Source organism: Entelurus aequoreus, linkage group LG19 (assembly GCF_033978785.1).
Source record: "Entelurus aequoreus isolate RoL-2023_Sb linkage group LG19, RoL_Eaeq_v1.1, whole genome shotgun sequence".
NCBI classification, from domain to species: domain Eukaryota; kingdom Metazoa; phylum Chordata; class Actinopteri; order Syngnathiformes; family Syngnathidae; genus Entelurus; species Entelurus aequoreus.
The window spans coordinates 30,560,968-30,581,555 of record NC_084749.1 but is presented as its reverse complement, the minus strand read 5'-3'; the positions used below and the strand labels follow the sequence as shown (position 1 = coordinate 30,581,555).

The following is a 20,588-nucleotide window of genomic DNA, read 5'->3' as shown; positions in this document are numbered from 1 at the left end:
CCCCCCAAGAAGAAGAAAACATGTTGCACCCCCCTGCCCCCCACTTTCCGCCACGACTATAAATAGTATCATTTGTCTATAAAATTGGTAAAAGTACACCTCTGCATAACACAATAACCTCATTAACATTATACAAAACAAAAAAAGAAAGAAATATAGATCAACTTACAACAAATAATAACTTTAACTTTGTTGTTTAGTCTGTAACAGAAAATATTTAAAGTGCATCAATTTGCCTAAAACTAAACATAAAATGTATCCTTATTTAAACTATAAACATTTTTGACCTACTTGAACCATTTGATACTGAAAAATAAAATTAAATAAACTTAATGAATAATAATACATTCAAATTGATCAGCAACCTTAACACAACAGCACAATATGTAAAACACTTCCGCATACAAAACAAAAATGAATAAAACAATTTGTGCTTATTTTATTTTATTTTTTTTTATCAAAATGAGGAAGTCAGGATTAATGGCTACAATGAACATATTTTGTAGTGCACAGCTTTTCGGAGCTGGTTTGAAGCATGATCCTGCATGGTACTGATAAAGCATGTTCCCTGGGGCCCCCCCTGGTATGGTACCGTGCCCCCCCCCCAGGGTTCTTCCCTACTATTAGAGAAGGGCTGGTCTGGAAGTATAACCTCCTTTTCTTTTACTAGATCCCTCTATCATTTATAAGCATGCAGTAATCTGTATTGCTATAATAATAGTGTGATAGTCCAACAGTTGGGACCACATATATTTGTAATATTTGTGGGTTTATCTCCTCCCGCTTAATTATTTTTGGTGTTTATTTTTATTTCCATTAACGGCCTTCCTTTTCTTTGGGAGACAAAATGAAGTCCCAAAAATGAACAAATCAGCATTGGTATTCTTCCTCAGTGAGGCGTAGTTCTCGAGAGGATCGCACGGTTCAGGACGAACATTTATTTTGATTGACGGGAGCGCACTCTTACCACAAAATGTCATAAACCGAGGATCACCTGTAGACTCTGATAATAAAAATGTACTGACCGAGGATGCCCATGCTGTCCATATATGGGCTCTTTGCACCAACAATGCCCCCGAAGCACTCCTTCTGCAAGGCACAGTACGGCTTGTCCAGGTGGGTTTTACCATCACTGTCCACCATGCACCACTCACAGTCCAAAACGCCAAAACAGTCACTGAAAGAGCAAATATAATATTAATAGGACTTTAGAAACAATAAAACCTATTAAATAATTCCATTCTGTTTCAGGATCCCTAGGTGGTCGTGGTGGGTCAAACAATACTGAAGCACGATGCCTTATAAAACCCAATGTGTTAATCACGTCTCTAGGCTCATCAAAAAAGAAGTCAGAGGAGTGGCATTAGGGCTGGACGATATGGCAAAAAACATTATCACGATTAATTTTTTCATATCAGCCGATCCATTAATATCGTGATTTATTTTATATTTTTAAATTAAAGCAGATTGTCCCGCGCATGATTACACCAAGTACCCCATCCCTACTGTTTACTACTGCAATGTCGTGTTACAAACATTTCCACCATGTTTGATAGAGGTAATATACTGTATGCTAACAGCTGACAACTGTCATTTTGTCCTTATCTATATTTGTGTTTACTAGAGCTGCAGCAGTACAGGTAACCCAGGCTACGGTCCGTACCTGGTTTCAGAGCCACGATTTTGCTTCTTTTTCGTTTCTTAGGGGTAACGATTCGATTCCAAATCGATTCTCGATTCAAAATCAATACTTTTTTAAATAATCTTGGGTGTCAGTTCTATCATTAACTACATTCCTTCATAAAATAGATAAACAGCTGTGATAAATTTCTATATTACTTAAAGAAAACTGGTTTTGTTGAATACAATTCTACATAAACATTTAATGAAGTCAAATACAAATAAGGCAATAAGAGAAGTATCCAACATTTGTATTTTCTAAAGTAAATATGTACAGCAAATATGGGAATTTACATCAACAATAGGATTTGCCTAAGTGCCTGGACAGGACAGATTAAAAAAATAAATAGAAAAAAAATTACTTTCGATTTTTTTAATCGATTAAGAATTGTTACAAATAAGAATCACAAAAAATTAACATTCTGGGTTTCAATGCTTTCAAGCCCAATGTTCCAAGGTTCAAAGTTTTCATGCAGAAGGTGCATTGTGCTTCATAAACGTTTTCATCCACCGACTTTAAGAAGGCATTAAATTGTTTTTCTCCAGAGCCATCAATCATTGAACTTGCACTTGTTCATCTTACTCAAATAATTTTGGTTTACCATGAGCTCTCGTAATCACTGCTGCTAGCTATGCAAGGACATTTGAGCACAGCACAATAGCTGGTTTTACTTGATACATTTTACCTGGGCTGCACAGCCACTTCAGTTCCATTTTGTAGTTAGAAATAGCCTCCTCAAAAAATCGAAACATTTCAAAGCGGGAAGCTTATGTATTTGTTTGAAATAAAGGAGTAGTGACGTTACAGCATTCTTACAATTTGATACAGACCTCGGCTTTAAGGTCACAGTTTGGTTCATTTTCAGTGCAGTTAGGAAAAAAAAAATACAAATCTTGGGGTGACAAATCAAAATACTGTAACATCTAATTTATTTAAAAAAAAATAATAATTTAAATAATAAACGAGTTGTTTGCCAAAAATGGTCCCTGGACACCCCTGGTTGACAGCGTCTGTTTTAAAAAGCCCCTGTTATGCAAAACCAACTTTTCTTACCTGTTGGTACCTGTTTTTAACCGTACCATGAATTAAATTTAGTTGTACTGTAAACAAAGACGTTTGAAATTTGAGTACCTCGTGGCGTATTTTGTCTTAGTTACTTCAGCGGATATTTCCATATATGGTAGAGGTTTACCCAAAGAGTATCAGCGAGTCCGTCATTTTTATTCAGTTGTAGTCACTATGTTCAATCGCTTTCTCTATTCCTTTGTTGTGGGGCAGACTGGCTTGTATATGCACATACATTCTCCACTGTTGCCATTTCTAAAAAAAGAAGTAACCTATATTTCTAACTCAGTAGACTCGCTATGGAAGCACTAAAAACTACAACATGGCTGACGGGAAGAAGACACAGTCAAAGCGGGCTTGGCCTGGAGGAGGGCTTCACCATGTAAATAAGACAGCCCACAAAACAATCAGAAAGCGGCTTAAAGATGGTCTGTAAAACCAAGTCCATGCAACATTTGTATCAAGGAAGCACCATTACATGTTATGTAGACAACAAGAAAGTGTTTTAAATAGAAAAAATCATAATATGACCCCTTTCAGGTGTGAATGAATGATGGGTTCTACATGTAAAGCGACTTTGGGTACTTAGAAAAGCGCTATATAAATCCCAGTTATTATTATTATTATTATTTCAGACAGCGTGGAGACCCTGATCCAGTAGATGGTGGATGATCATTATGAAATAGCACCACGGGCCAATGCAGCTAGTGAGTGTGCCATACACTAACTGAGGCATCATTTACCCATCGCCACTCGGTGGCACTGTGATGCTGACATAGGCTTGGTTGGTCTTCTATACTGAAACTATGAGATGAATCAGTGCATGTGCTGATGTTTACCTGCTGGTGTATCTTTGGCTGCAACGGGTGTTGATACACTGAGGCAGTGTGTCCTGCAGACTGGGATCAATCACATTCAAACTGATGGGCTCTTGATGTACCTCACAGCTTGGATTTCTGTGAAACACATTAACACAGTACATTTAGCAAGAAACTTGTTGGAAATACATCAAAACTGACTCAATGCAGGTCTTCTTCAAAAATAAAATACTTCACTGTCACTTGACTTAAACAAAATGAGGGAGGAATATAACAATGAAAAATAGTAATTGTGCGTTGTCCTGAAATGAGGGCGGAATTGTCACTTGAAAGGCTGACAAGCTTGTCAGAGGCTGCTAAAGCTTGATGGAAAGACGCGGATGAAACTAAAGAGATGTGCGAGACGTGGAATGATGGACAGATTGACAGAAACAATGGAGAAGCACTGATGGCAGAAACAGAACATTCCGCCAGCAGCATACAGATCTGACATTTAAACAAGCACACGCACATGCACAAAGCAAAGGATGAGAACAGCAGCAGGGAAATAGAAGAAACGTGTAATAAATGTGTGCTGGTGTGTTGGATAAAACAGCAAAACCCAATAGAGTATCACACCAATTAGCCCTTGACAAGATTATAAGCATATATATCAGTAAGTACATTATATTTATAAGCGCTTTTCACGGTTAAAATTACAAAGCGCTGTAGAAAACATAGGTGAATTAAAACAAAAATTAAATTAAAACAACAGGAGAAACATTATAAAAAAGATAAAAAGTGAATTAAAAAAGATAGTTAATAGGTTCATTTTATACATGTGTGTGTATATATATATATATTATATATATATATATATATATATGTATATATATATATATACATATAATATATATATATACTCAAAAACAGCAATTTAAACTCTAAGTCAATCACACTTCTGTGAAATCAAACTGTCCACTTCGGAAGCAACACTATTTGACAATCAATTTTACATGCTGTTGTGCAAATGGAATAGACAGCCTTTAGTGTCTTTTTCCAATTTAATTTAGAATGTGACTCCAAATCCCGACCTCCATGGGTTGATCAACAGTGTTGGGACTAACGCGTTACTTAGTAACGCGTTACTGTAACGCCGTTAGTTTCGGCGGTAACTAGTAATCTAACGCGTTATTTTTTATATGCAGTAACTCAGTTACCGTTACTGCATGATGCGTTACTGCGTTATTTTACGTTATTTTTATGTAGTATCGGCTAGAAACAGAAGATCTGAGTGTGTTTTATTGGAGCGCTCCGGTGGAAAATAAGAGGCGTGCTTTCTGTGGGTGGGGGAAAGCACGACTCCTCGAAGGGGCTAACAACCTTCACTTTACCCGGAAGAGGGTCTTTACAGCTGAGGGTGAATGACGAGACCGGCGGTTTGTTGCAACTTTGTGACTTTATTGGACGCAGTCATCCACCAAGCTAGAACACCTGCACGCACTCACTGTCGCCGCTCCCTCACCTCTCTCGCCCACTCACTCACTGACGTCACTCACCTCACATGTTGTCATATCTTAAAGGGCCACACACACACACACACACACACACATACGCTACTCTCATAACAACTAACAAGACATCATGGTGAAGCCAGAAGTCGAGTTTTTTAACATGGAGACATTCTCAATACTTTTCTTTTGTCGAGCACAAAGAAAATAACATTTTAGTTAAATGTAAGTTGTGTCTTGGATCAAAGATTCCTATCTCCTTAGAGTTAAAGTTAAAGTGCCATTATGTTGCAGCTATTTAAAATAGTTTTGTCATTTTTTTCTGGCCTGAAATAAATTGGCCCTTTGAAACATATCTTTGTCTTTGTGTGTTGTATGTAGACCACATTGTTTGTGTGTTGTATGTAGACCACATTGTTTGTGTGTTGTATGTAGACCACATTGCTTTCTGAGTTCAGTGATGCAAATGCATGTCAAGTTGATCAACAGATAGTATTATTCTCCAGTGCAATAACAGTACTGAAATGAAGGCTAAAAGGGCATTAATGGGAGCCTTAAAAAAAAGGGGGAAAAAAGAAGTAACTAAATAGTTACTTTTCACAGTAACGCATTACTTCTTGGTGTAAGTAACTGAGTTAGTAACTGAGTTACTTTTGAAATAAAGTAACTAGTAATTGTAACTAGTTACTGGTTTTCAGTAACTAACCCAACACTGTTGATCAATTAGATTTCCATCGATAATTTTAGTGTGATTTCAGCTATGTAAAAAACTAAGTATTCAACAAGAACATTTAATTTTTAGTTTTATATATATATATATATATATATATATATATATATATATATATATATATATATATATAAATGTACAGTATATGATGTATATGTATGTATGTATAGCTATATATACAAACATATATACATACATTCACATATGTGTGTATATATGTATATATATATATATATATATGTATATGAACCCGAGCCCAAAGCCAAGACAAAGAAACTTAAAAACTCTACCCTGCATACTGCAATTAAACTGTATAATAATACTATCTAATTAAATAAGTAATACAGTCATATACCAGAATGCTAATAGTTTCCATGCTGCTGTTGCCCTGAAAATGAAAATGTTTTTTTTATATAAAATACTGTCTGTTCTTTTAATTTTTTTTATCTTTGTTTGTTTAATATTAATTGTAAAGTTCAGCTGTTTTTTCAGTGGGGCCTTGGCTCCACTGCAAGCATGAATAAATAAAGTCAAGTCAAAAAAAAAAAAAAATATATATATATATATATATATATATATATATATATATATATATATATATATATATATATATATATATATATATATATATATATATATATACCTGTATATATATACACACACACGTGTGTATGTGTGTATATATATATATATATATACACACACACACACACACGTGTGTATATATATATACACACACGTGTGTATGTGTGTATATATATATATATATATACTGTATATACACGTATATATACACGTATATATATATATATATATATATATACATATATATATATATATATATATATATATATATATATATACACACACACACACACACACACGAAATATAAGGAAAAAATAAAACACAATATTATTATTGTGTTTTATATTTAATACATGACATGGTGGGCAGCACGGTGAAACAGGGGATAGTGTGTTTGCCTCACAATACGAAGGTCCTGGGTTCGAGCCCCGGGCTCGGGGAGTTTGCATGTTCTCTACTTCGACTTCCTCCCACCTCCAAAAACATGCACCTGGGGATAGCTTCATTGGCAACACTAAAATTGGCCCTAGTGTGTGAATGTAAGTGTGAATGTTGTCAATCTGATGAGGTGTCCCGGGTGTACCCTGCCTTCTGCCCGAGTGCAGCTAGGATAAGCTCCGGCCACCCCCATGACCCCAAGAGGGACAAGCGGTAAAAAATGGATGGATGGATATAACATGGTAAAAATAAGGGGATTTATATAGCATTCTGATCAAAACAGAAGTTGTACAGTGAATTGTAGCATGTTTGTGGTTCAGGACTGACCTGTTTTCAGCACTGGTGAGGTTGCCGGTACACTCATTGACCTCTAGAGGGCACTCACAAGGGCATTCACACTCATTTTGCTCCATCCTGAAATGTAAAAAGAATATAGGTTGTATTCTGTCACGTGACTTTTGAACAGAAGTAAACAAAGTGGTGGGCAACCAAACCAACCTGGCTATTGTGCCGCAAACAGAGTGCAACCTATCTGCCTAGATCAGGGGTAACCAACGCGGTGCCCGCGGGCACCAGGTAGCCCGTAAGGACCAGATGAGTAGCCCGCTGGCCTGTTCTAAAAATAGCTCAAATAGCAACACTTACCAGGGAGCTGCCTCTATTTTTTAAATTGTATTTATTTACTAGCAAGCTGGTCTCGCTTTGCTCGACATTTTTAATTCTAAGAGAGACAAAACTCAAATAGAATTTGAAAATCCAAGAAAATATTTTAAAGACTTGGTCTTCACTTGTTTAAATAAATTCATAATTTTTTTTACTTTGCTTCTTATAATTTTAGAGAAAAAATACAACCTTAAAAATGATTTTAGGATTTTTAAACACATATACCTTTTAAATTCCTTCCTCTTCTTTCCTGACAATTTAAATCAATGTTCGAGTAAATTAATTGTTTTTATTGTAAAGAATAATAAACAAATTTTAATTTAATTCTTCTTTTTAGCTTCTGTCTTTTCGACGAAGAATATTTGTGAAATATTTCTTCAAACTTATTATGATTAACATTTTTAAAAAAATATTCTGGCAAATCTAGAAAATCTGTAGAATCAAATTTAAATCTTACTTCAAAGTCTTTTGAATTTCTTTTAAAATTTTTGTTCTGGAAAATCTAGAAGAAATAATGATTTGTCTTTGTTAGAAATATAGCTTGGTCCAATTTGTTGTATATTCTAACAAAGTGTAGATTGGATTTTAACCTTTTTAAAACATGTCATCCAAATTGTCAAATTAATCTTAATCAGGAAAAATTACTAATGATGTTCCATAAATTATTGTTTTAATTTTTTCAAAAAGATTCGAATTAGCTAGTTTTTCTCTTCTTTTTTTTCGGTTGAATTTTGAATTTTAAAGAGTCGAAATGGAAGATAAACTATGTTTCAAAATTTAATTGTCATTTTTTTTGGTGTTTTCTCCTCTTTTAAACCGTTCAATTAAGTGTAAATATCATTAATTATTAATAATAACATAGAGTTAAAGGTCAATTGAGCAAATTGGCTATTTCTGGCAATTTATTTAAGTGTGTATCAAACTGGTAGCCCTTCGCATTAATCACTACCCAGGAAGTAGCTCTTTGTTTCAAAAAGGTTGGTGACCCCTGGCCTAGATCCTACCACTAAAAGCAGATACAACCAAAAAAAAATCAAAATATGCAATGAAATAGACCCCTATATGTTATCAAAAAAAGATTTCTCGGGTGATATTAAGGATTTTCCGTCAGTGGAGTTCCCAAACATATTGAAGTATCTTGTGCTCCGACGTCATGGAGGTCTACAACTTCCTTGTGTGTGGCTGGGTCAAAGAAATTGGTATCAAGACTCTCCCGGGTGAATACGCATCATTGTTGCTCGGGTAAGGTTACATGTCATGATTTAACTTCGCGTCTACAGCCATTGTTGCCTTGCTGTTGTTGTTGCACGCTCCGTTACGAGTATGCATAGTTTTCCCGTTCTTTATCAAAATAATATATATCAAAATATAAATACGTTTATGATTGCTGCTGTGGAGGGAGGTGTGGCCAGCGTTGCTTGCAGGAGCAAAGGTCACCGCCTATGTCTATGGTGTTGAGGGCAGAGCACCATCAGATAGGGACGGGGCAAGTGCTGACGGCGAGACACAGCTGACAGGTGATTAGATTTCCCAGGTGGTACGAGTTAATCTAATCATCTGTTGTCTTTAACAGTAAGCAGCCAGGAACAGGAGGAGAGAGAAGTTATGGAGGTGACTGAAAAGTCACGTCCTGCTGGAGAAACTTTGAGAAATTCTATGTACATTAAAACCTTGCTAAAAACTGCACGCTTGGCTCCTGTGCCGTGTCTAACAGTGGAACTGCTAGGAAGCAACTTTTACAGCTGCCTTTGGTAAAAGCTTAATCAATCTTTTAGGTTTTGCTCACATTTCCTTTCTTTTATTTGGACTTTATTTTTACTTAACGTCAAAAGTATATCAAACAAAACTTTAACTTAGTGATTCCTCTAAACTTGTGCATTCTTCGACTCTGCTTACTCCCTTGGACTGGAGTGCGTTCGACTTTTCTTGTCGTCTTTTGTAAAATCTTGACATCTTTCGCTCTTCTTGATTACCTCTTGAGGAACTCTGAGGAAATTGTTATCCTTTTCACGATTTGAACGGTTCCAACAGCCTAACACGAGTATAGGGCATTTTTCTTCGAGAAAGGCAAAATTCTGCCCAGAATGCTATGACAACAGACATTCGCTGGCTCACCACTTCAAATCTCGCATTGTTAATGAGCCGTAATACAGTCTATTCTTTGAATTTTTCATCATTCACATAAAGCATCAGGGAACAAGCATTCAATAGGTAAAAAAACATGGAGATTCTTTGTTTTCTTGTTTATTTGGCAGCTTGGTGGAACAATGGTTGGTGGTTTGGACAAATCTGTGAGGAGTGACCATATTCTTCTGTGCCTATGTGAGCTTTATCATTATCAATACCAGCCAGTTTCCTTGACCATGATGCTAACACAATCCAGGCTTGGTTGCCAAGTGCTAAAGATTACAGCTGCTGCCCTTTCACCAAATTGTAAATGTGATGTACAAAAGTTGGCTATGTATAAAGTCCCTTTACGTTTAGTTATTCTAACCCAACAACTGAAAATCTGAACTAAAACAAGCACATAACATGGCATCACTAGGTACCTGTGGCAGTTGAGACAAAGGCGGTCCACTGTGCTGCAGGCGCAGAACGCCAGGGAGTCACACGTCTCGTTGACGATACCGGCAAAGGCGTTGGTGCCGGGTATTCTGGTCAGACGATACTTAGAGCAATGGCTGCCGTGGACGAGGTTAGTTAGGTCGCCCTGAGGAAGACAGTGGCAGGTGTTCTTGTTAAATTGTCTACAATTATGTTTAGACACTCAACATCTACAATTCTACAGGAATATATTAGGAATGTCACAATTAAGCCGTGTTTACCCTTAGGGCCCAAAACACACGCGGTATATACATGTATTCCTTACGTGATATGATTGTGCAGTCTGAAATTTCGCCAGGGAGATTTTTTTTTTTATAAATAGAAATGGTGTGTTTTTGATTGCAACATTGTTAGAATAGAATATAAACAAATATATACACACACTTTCGATTAAGACCTATTTCATCCCTATTGACTCCTATTATAACTGCTATTTTTAACAGACTGTAACTCTGGTACATTACTGTGCTTTTTCTTTGAAAACTGAATGAATCTCATTCTTGTCGATTGAAAAACAAGAAAATATTGATCTGCGCCCCTTATCCACCAGATGGTGCCAGAAATTAGCATAATTCTCAGAGTGTTGAGTGTAAATAAGTTTAACTTCCATTAAACCTGCTAAAATGCATTGAAAATGATATTGGGTAGTTATATATAACATGGCAGATATTTTATAAAATACTTGTGTGAACTCAAATTCAACTAAGTCTCTCTCATTATAGCTCAGTAGGTATGTTCTGTAAAAAAAAAAAGAAGATTTTTGTCTATTGTGTCAAAATCAATGTTCTCATGAATTATGGACCTATTCATGGCTGTTAACTACTCAGTCTCAATCATTCCACTCTGCAACTTATATTTAGGCGTATTGCATATTTTGCATTTTTCTTTCCTTTTATTTTTTGACAAAAGGCCAAAAAAACATATAAAAAACATTTTAAACAATTGTTATTTTTTAAACATCATATAAATAGATAGATCTGAAGTTATTTAAAGATTTCAAGCGTTGCAGGAAGTAAAACAAAAATGTATTGCTGACTTATGACACTTTTATGAGCAGAACCTTTTGGATCCTAAGAGTAATTGTGTAGTCAGTCTCAAAGTTGCACAAGTGTTAAAGAGTGAAAGCATGCAATTAATCCCAAAAATTATAAACGCAGATTAATCATGCAGTATATTTTGACCACACATGTTGTTTTATTTAACCACGGCTGAAAGGTGACAACACATCAGTGATCAGGTCAATGCATACACCAGTGCATAAATGAGTGAAGGGACTCCAATGGTTGTGCTTGGTGACATACTGTATTTACCTTCAAAATGAAAGTTGATTGGACTAATAAATCCCTTACTATGTTTTGAACAAATAAATGACGTGAATTCAGGTAAAACACTTAAAAGTTCTGAAACTAAAATTGCATTTGTGTCAAAATATTAGGGACTTTTTTAAAGTTCATTTAAATTATGCATGCATGTCATTTACTGTGATGAATCGCGATAGTTCAAAATCTAAGTGTGATTAATTGGATTTTAAAAACATACAATTTGACAGCACGAAGAAATATATAATAATTAGCAGCGTCCATCCCAATTTAATAGAATCACCATTCAAAATAAAAAAGAAAGCAAAGTAGAATGTAGGGGGAAAAAACCCACAAGATGGCAGTGTTACATCAAATAGAAAGGCCATTCATCCCTTACCAGTATGCTGGTGTTGAACTTGTAGAAACGCTGCACTGTGCGATCGCTGAAGCTGTTGCACAAGTTCTTCTTCACAAAGTTGGGATGGTTCAGGATGTCATTAGCAACCAATGGCTCCTGTCAATCAAAAAAATAGTGTGAAATATAAACAATTTGTCGTTTATTAAAGCGCATAAGCTTCTTGTGTCTTCTTTGTGCTTCCTTTACCTTGTGTGTGATGTGCTGCTGCTCTGCAGGGGCATGGCCTTTGGGGTCAATGAGAGTGGGGTGTGCTACCAGGTAACCTCTGTCCTCCATTATGAAGCACCTACAAGGCACATACATACATAAAAACAAAGTTTTATAGCGAGAGAGAAGTTTTATCCAGTAAAATTAATACATGTTAAGTTGTTTTATCTCTCCTTGGACCTAGGGCCTAATTGCACTCGTTCGTCTCTCTCTGGGTTAATCCTGTTTTATAGGGCCTCTTAACGGCAACAGAAAGAACGTGAAAGGAATAGCAGCTGGGGGTACTGCGGGAAGGAGGGAGTGAAAGCATTGCACGAAGGGGGGGAGGAGGCATAACCCCTCAAGAAAGTATGTGGGGCAGATGATGCAGAAAGGCTCATCTCCAACATGAATACTGACATAATCAGCTTATCTCCTTTGGCCTCTTTTCATTTTTTGCCTTTCTTGCGTAGAGTCTTGTGAATTCAGTCATGCAGAAAACATATCACAAACCTGGAACTTGATTAAAGTTACAACTAAATGTTGAAACTTCGCAGTTGTAATTTTATAGAACAACAATATGACTATATTTGTTGTTACTCTCTCATTTTAACAGCATACTGCCATTTACTGTACAAGAGTGTGCATCGTAGTCTACAGAATCCCTTAAGAGACAAATCACTTTGAATTTACAGTAATTTGACTATGATTACAGTATTCTACTGTGAAATAACAGGTAATTGCTGTGATATATAAGAGTATCTTAATGTTTGCAGTCATTTGTTGTAATGTTAAAGTACATTTTGATTACAGTATTTTACTGTGGAAAAAATACCGCTAAATGCTGTGAAATCCTGGTAAATTTTTACAGTGCAATAATTTGCTGTGATTTTTCAATAAATGTAGCATAACATGAAAAAAGCAACATTGCACACAAGGAGGATATAAGTAGCAACAATCAGATTGTCTACTTGGACCGTTATCCAGCTACCTGATCTTGGTGCCCTTGTCCTGGTTGCAGATAGGAAGCAAGTCCAACAGAACCTTATAGAAGTAACGCAGGGTAAAGTCTACACCCATCACTGCAACCGCATAGCCAGGGGCCATCTGAGAACTAGAGAGAAACAAGAGTTAAAAATATGAAATGCAATTTGTTATAATCAGAATATTTATTCAGAACAAAAAAACTACAACAGTCAAAACACAACACGCTAATCCGGATTTATCAAAATAACAGATGGAGTCTGCTTGGATGCTTGAAAATAGTTGTTGCTACACTGTGGCGCTATGGTTATCACATGTTGCGATTTAGGCTCAGTGAAGTGGAAAAGTAAACAGGCTAATCTCAGCTACAATTACGTGCTTCTCAAAACCTCCAGCTGTAAGCGCCTGTGTTGAAAAGTTTCCGCAATTATTGCTACAATCTTGGAAAAGGGTGTTGTATTGGAAAAACACAATGTTTAAAGCTATTAATTTGGGTAAAGCATGCTATCTAACTCTCAGTTAAGTAGGAACATAGGGAACTTTGAATGAAAAGTGTTAACATGTGTTTAGACCATTAAATGAAGTGTTTCTGTTAAATTAAATTAATTGTACCGGTAAGTAGAAAGACTGTCATCAACACAAAGCACAGTGAGTGCTACCTAGTGGTGAAGTAGGTAAACTACTGGATCATGTTGACGCCAAAGACACATGATATAGCAAAACAAAACCTGACAAAATACACCTGTCACACAACCCTTACAATGCACTAAATAATAGAAAGTAATTAGTTGACAAAATAACTTGGCATGTAATGATTGTAGAAAACAAAACAAAGTGTCCTGTTTTTTTTTCCAGATTTCATTTTATTTTTAAAGCAATTATCTGGCTTTTGAGCTCTGAATGTGAATGAGTCTGTGTTGGTGATCCTGACATTTCTCTGTGTTTTATTTTCAATGTTATTGTTGTTGGAATGTATGGGAAGCTGTCTGGGAACTACAGTCGGCTAAAACCTGACATATTTACATATGCATACAGTATATTGTATATAATCTGTATTATACACATACTGTATATATATATACATATATGTATACATACTGTATATACTTATACATATATATACACACACATATATACTCATACATACATATACACATACACATATATATACATACACATATAAATACATACACACATATATATATACAGTATACACACATATATATATACATACACATATACATATATATATACATACATACATACATACATACATACATATATATATATATATATATATATATATATATATATATATATATATATATATATATATATATATATATATATATATATTTTTTATATAGATATATGTATGTATATATATATATATATATACAGTATATATACTGTATGTGTGTGTGTAATAGAGATGCGCGGTTTGCGGAAACAACCGCGGAGTCCGCGGATAATCCGCGGGTCGGGCGGATGACATGATGAAAAAAATAGATTTTAAATAGATTCGGGCGGGTGGCGGTTGAACCAATTCGGAAATATATATACATAGTTAAATGTTGTTACCCACATATGAAAAACGAGCAGCACTCTTTGAAACAGTCAATTATTCTGCAGCTGGAGCTGAAGGCGCATCACCGAAAAAGAAAAGGATTGACTTCACAGAATAGGAGGAGGATACACCTGTGCTTGTTGATGAAGTAGATTATTCCTCTACAAATTTCCATCTCGACGGATCAGCGGAGGAAAATCTACTTTCCTTTTGGGGGAAACAAGGACCATCATTCCCACGACTACAACACCTTGCCAAGAGAATCCTATGCGTCCCAGCAACAATTGAGTGCCGCAAGTGAGCGCTCCTTCAGCGCAGCAGGGCGCATTTTAGAGGCCAGGCGCTCTCGCCTGAATCCTGGCACTGTAGATGCCATTGTATTCCTGCATAGTGCTAACAAAAAAAAAGTAAGTAGACATACGGTTGGATATGTTAAACGAATTAGTCTACATTACCTAGGCTATACCAAATAAGCCCATGTCTAACCTATATTGAGTTCGGTCAGCTGAATAATTTTGATGGTTACGTGTTGTTTGGGCGCACTACAATGCAAAGGAATTAAGGCAATTGCGTTGTTTATTGTGGGTTTTTTCTATTGGAGATATACTACTGTGTGTTAATTATTTGGCCTCCCTTTCAAGTGAAGCGCATCTCCGATTGGCTACAATGTAAAGCTATTTAGCCTGCTTTGTTTGTCACGACCGTCTATTTTCATTATAATTCATGTTTGATGATAAAGTGCAGTCTGATGGGTTTGATTTCCCCCCTTCAGCTATTTGCCTTGGCCAATAAGTTGCAGGTAATTTATTATTATTATTTATTTAATTTATTTTTGTTTAAATAGGGATGACATACATATGTTATTGTATAATTTGAGTTTGTGCGCGTGATTGACAGCCTAAGGCTTATGAGGCACATTTTTTATTTATTTTTTTATTTCAACTTAAAAACGTATGAGCCTATGCCTATGCCTACAACATAGGCTATGTGTTTATCTTTATTTTCCTGCTTGTCGTTGACAATGGAGATTGTCTGATATTTTGTCATGGCTTGCAGATCAATCAATAAAGGTTCATCTTTGTCGCAAAATTGTTCACTGTTTCACTGTGCACCCCGCCCTCGTCCCTATTTGAGCATTATAACGTTAACAAGTTAATATTCATTGAAATAAATTCAGAACATTTTTTTTACCTAACGAAAATATAGGCCTAGTCTTTCTAAAACATTTTTTTAACTTCTTAAAAGCATCGTTCTGCTTGCTGCAACTGCGCACAAACAGTGTGAGGAGCTGATCTGAGGGCATTGGCAACAATAGTCAACACTTTCTTAATGGAAATGACAATAATATTATAATAATGATAAATAATATTATCACGCATTAATATCTCTTAGCCACTAATGCGTGGCCAAGAGATATTAATGCGTGGCACGCATTGAATGTCTCTGCTGCATTGGATCAGTCTCCTTTCTTTAACAGGCAAAAGCTTTCTAACCTCACTAATGCCTTGCATCGTCTATATTAGATATATAACAACGGGCGGGTGGCGGGTGGTTGTGGTTTTGATAAAATGTTGGTTCGGGTGGATGGCGGGTGGATGACGACTTTTGTGATGCGGTTGCGGATGAAATAATTGCCTATCCGCGCATCTCTAGTGTGTATATATATATACATATACATATACACACACACACATATATATATATATATATATATATATATATATATATATATATATATATACAGTATATATATGTTAATGAATATGTGCTGTACAAAGTGCTGCCAAGCGATTAAAAAAAAGACAGATTTATTATATCTGCGACTAACTAATGCAATTATTCTCTTTTTAATGTCACTTAGAAAAAATTCTGAGAAAAGCCCTCGACTTGAAGTATTTTATTTTATATTCATTACACTATTATAAAGAAGTACAATAAAAATTGTGGCTTTATAAAGTTATTTGTTGTTTTTAACAAACTTGAACAGATGCAGTCTGTTTTATTTACTCAATTAAAACAACAGGTCTATAGTTATTAGTTTAAAGTTAATGTATCAAAAATGTGGGTCAAAACTAGGGGTGTCTCGATACAACTTTTTCACTACTGATACGATAACGATATTGAAGCTATGAGTGTTGGATTATATTAATCTGATACGTTATCAGCACAAATAATAGTACATACTTCTATTATTTTGTAGTGTGTAATGTTCGAAAAGGCTTGATCAAGTGAAATTACTCAGCGATCAATGGTACCAAAGGTATGAAAAACACTAACCTTTTGACATATTCACACTTTTAAAGTGGAGTATTTATTATTTTTTTATCGACACCTGGTAGTCCCAGTAATTCATGAAGTTAAGCTCAAGATGCAGTCAGTAAAAAGCTGCGGAGATGTTTGTTACTGGATGCTTTCTAAAATGTTTCTGCCTTGGAGACTATAGCTGTAAGTATTATACAACTATAATGACTAGATACTTGCTTATATTGACAAATGCTGTGTTTTCGACTGCGATATTGTTCAATTAAGGACACTTATTACGTATGGATAGCTTGTGTGCTATAGTGTGCTTAGCTGATGTGTAGCTGCTAGCTCCTAGGAGCCTATCATGTTTACCTTTTGTAAATGACTTCACTAAAATACAAGGAACATTGTGCTTATTGGAGGACATTCATCTGTTAATTGGCTGTCCAGCTTTGCTCAAGTAAACACACTGCAGGACTGCTTCTATCGGAGTTTATATCGGACATTTTTATTGCCAGCCGATATCATCCGATACTTGTTTCTTTGCTGATATCGGACCTAAAACCGTTATCAAAATGGGATAAGGACACCCCCAAGTCAAAACACAACGGGATGTGACGCCATTTCTCCATAACTTGTGTAATAGATGGATGCGCTTTATGGTAAAAAATAAACATCTACTCTACGCTGAAAACAAAAAACTCATACAAAACAGACACACTTCTGACATGTCTTTAAGTTTATAATGAATATTTTACAAAATCTGTAAATATATATTTTATCCATTTCCCCCTATTTAAAGCTGCTAACATCCGTCTCGTGACAGAGTGAGAATTTTTTATCACCGTGGCTACATATTATTGTTGAGCCAAATGGCAGTACTGGTTTTGCTTTCAGTCAAGCACAAGAGGAGGGCGCGGAAACTTGCTAGCATACCGAGACAGTAACGTTCCAGTTTGAACATTTGATTAATAAACACTGCACTAAATGAGTCTGTAATTAAATAATTGCAATTAACATGATAATTTGACACTAATAAAACCAATAATCCAACCTGGAGGCATGAATGGTGTGGCTGATTGTAACAACGTAGCCTGCTCCACCCACGTCCAAGTAAGGCCCAGTGAAGGTGATGAGGCCAGGGTTGGCCACAGCATGCTGGTACCTGGTTCACAATACAGCATGGAGTTATACATTCATGCTGCTACCATCTGTAGTCTAGGCAGAGTTAACATTTCTGGAATAAAACACTACAAAAAACAATAAATAATTATGAACAGTAGGGATGTTCCGATCAAGGTTTTATGCTGCATTTTCAGATAAAATAATCCATGTGTGAGACCAGGCCAATACCGATCTCATGAATGAACAGTACATCTTTCTTTGTATTTATGGAAAGTGCTATTGACAGTTTAACAATATCAACAACATATTTGAAGTAGTTCCTTATTTTATTTTATTAAATACAATCGAAAACAAGGTCAATAGTACACAATAACTAAACAAAAGCAAAAACTACTACTCAATTAAATCTAGGGCTGCAACAACTAATCGATTAAATCGATTAAAATCGATTATAAAAATAGTTGCCGATTAATTTAGTCATCGATTCGTTGGATCTATGCTATGCGCATGCACAGAGGCAAATTTGTATTTATTTATTTTTTTAAATATTTTTTTTTATTTTTATTTTTTATAAACCTTTATTTATAAACTGCAACATGTACAAACAGCTGAGAAACAATAATCAAAATACGTATGGTGCCAGTATGATGTTTTTTTTCCCAATAAAATACTGGAAAGGATAGAAATGTAGTTTGTCTCTTTTATCCGATTATTAATTGATTAATCGAAGTAATAATCGACAGATTAATCGATTATCAAAGTAATTGTTAGTTGCAGCCCTAATTAAATCATTTGGTTTTTATCCTCAAAGTCTTCCTGTGTCCAGAGAATTGTTCCCTGGGTTTGTAAACATTACAAAAACAACTAAAAATTAACTTGAGAAAATACAAATATCGACTAGATCACTTTTGTATTGATCATATACTGATACTACCCTTAATATCGACACCACCAATTTATGGATCGATCCGCCCTCCTCTTACGTGTCGTGTACTGACTGTGACAACGCTGACAAACCAACAGTTGTTATATTATCCTCTCTACAACTCTTATGAATCTACTTATTCATTTCCTGTTAATATCTGCTTATTTTAGTAAGCACTTTGTTTTTTTTAAAGCTAGCTTAGCTTAGCTATTAGCATGCCTGCTCCTGGCTTGCTCTCGGTGTGTGACATGTTTAGCCTGGTCCTCCAGTGATCCTTTAGATACTAAGAAAAGTAGTTTGTTTGCTGAAATGGTAGGTCGTGAGTTCAAACCCCGGCCGTGTCATACCAAAGACTATAAAAATGGGACCCATTACCTCCCTGCTTAGCACTCAGCATCAAGGCTTGGAATTGGGGGTTAAATCACCAAAATGATTCCCGATCGCGGCCACCGCTGCTGCTCACTGCTCCCCTCACCTCCCAGGGGGGTGGAACAAGGGGATGGGTCAAATGCAGAGGGTAATTTCACCACACCTAGTGTGTGTGTGACTATCAGTGGACATTGCATATAAAGACACATAATTAGCTGCTAGCCGCTAATTAGCAAGAGAGGATCGATGTTTGTGATCGGCAATAAAAGGGAATTAAAGGCATTAATCGTCAGTGGCAGATTACTTACTTTTTAAGGGAAATCGCTCGATACCGATTGGTCGGCACATTCCTAATTGACAGCGTTTATTAGTTTTAAACAATTTCATTAACTAAACTTTGTCTTGAGTGTAGAAAATGCTTTATATTTGTTTCAAAATGATCAAAACATCTTGATAAATCAATGACTAGAAAACATTCTGCACACAGATGCTTCCCTTTAATTCCACTCCACACACACTCGGCCCTTCACTCGGTCCAAAGTAAGCCTCACCATTGTCTACGAGTCGGGTCAAAGGCTTTGTCCATCAATGATCCAGGGTAAATCCGGAGCACCCCACTGGGCGTTGCTATGTAACGCCGCACAATGTAGCAGTTGAGGCTACTCATTTCCATTAGTGTCATCCACTCATCCGTGACGTGACTGGTCGCCATAACCTCATTCCTGACAGAGGACTGCGGTGGGGGGAAAGATGAGACAGGAGGAAGTTTGAAGGTAGAGATAAAAAGACAAAAAGGGGAGATTGAGGAATACATTTGAGGAAAGAGTAAAACAATTTCTGGTCGGATCAACTTTCAGTAGAGTAAAATAAGAAAATATCCCCCCAGGTTCTAAAAGGGGTCACTTGAGGGGGCATCAGAGCTGGAAGTGTGGTTGATTTTAAACCCCTTACCCCAACACCCCCACACCAGGAATGCATAGACACTGCCAAGAGCACATAGGGGGTGTTCCTGTCTTAAAGATGCAGAGCTTCATTAATATACAGACCTGAACATTAGAAATACTGTTCTAAATCCCCTTTAGTCACATCTTTGTTGAGCGTTAGCGTTGCAGTCATGGTCACGTGAAGGAATATTTCTATTGTTTTCTTTGCTTGTGTACCTTCAGGCCTGGGTTGGCGATGAGCCTGGTGTTATCACTCAGGTAGGCGGTGTAGTGCTCCACCATGCGCTTTGTTTCTGGCTGGCTGAGGTGCTCGTACGGAGAGGAGAAGCTCCCAGCTGCCAGCATCACTGTGGGGGACTCTGGGAAAGGCAAAGAAAGGGAATAGAGGGACTGTGTGACATACAAATGTTTTTTCATGGCTGGAAAAAAAAAAAAGCTGTGTGGAATTAT

At 36.2% G+C, this 20,588-nt stretch overlaps 1 protein-coding gene across 1 annotated transcript in view; it reads right to left on the bottom strand.

Moving 5' to 3' along the window:
* cachd1 (cache domain containing 1) overlaps window positions 1-20,588 on the bottom strand; it is a 173,686-nt gene that overhangs the window by 16,133 nt on the left and 136,965 nt on the right. The window contains exons 14-23 of the mRNA XM_062028262.1: window positions 20,355-20,497; window positions 19,746-19,927; window positions 17,830-17,940; window positions 12,972-13,094; window positions 11,981-12,080; window positions 11,774-11,890; window positions 10,021-10,181; window positions 7,136-7,222; window positions 3,586-3,702; window positions 1,026-1,177 (exon numbers count right to left, since the gene is read on the bottom strand). Of these exons, the coding sequence (XP_061884246.1) occupies window positions 1,026-1,177; window positions 3,586-3,702; window positions 7,136-7,222; window positions 10,021-10,181; window positions 11,774-11,890; window positions 11,981-12,080; window positions 12,972-13,094; window positions 17,830-17,940; window positions 19,746-19,927; window positions 20,355-20,497 (1,293 nt within the window). The remainder of the gene's footprint in view (window positions 1-1,025; window positions 1,178-3,585; window positions 3,703-7,135; window positions 7,223-10,020; window positions 10,182-11,773; window positions 11,891-11,980; window positions 12,081-12,971; window positions 13,095-17,829; window positions 17,941-19,745; window positions 19,928-20,354; window positions 20,498-20,588) is intronic.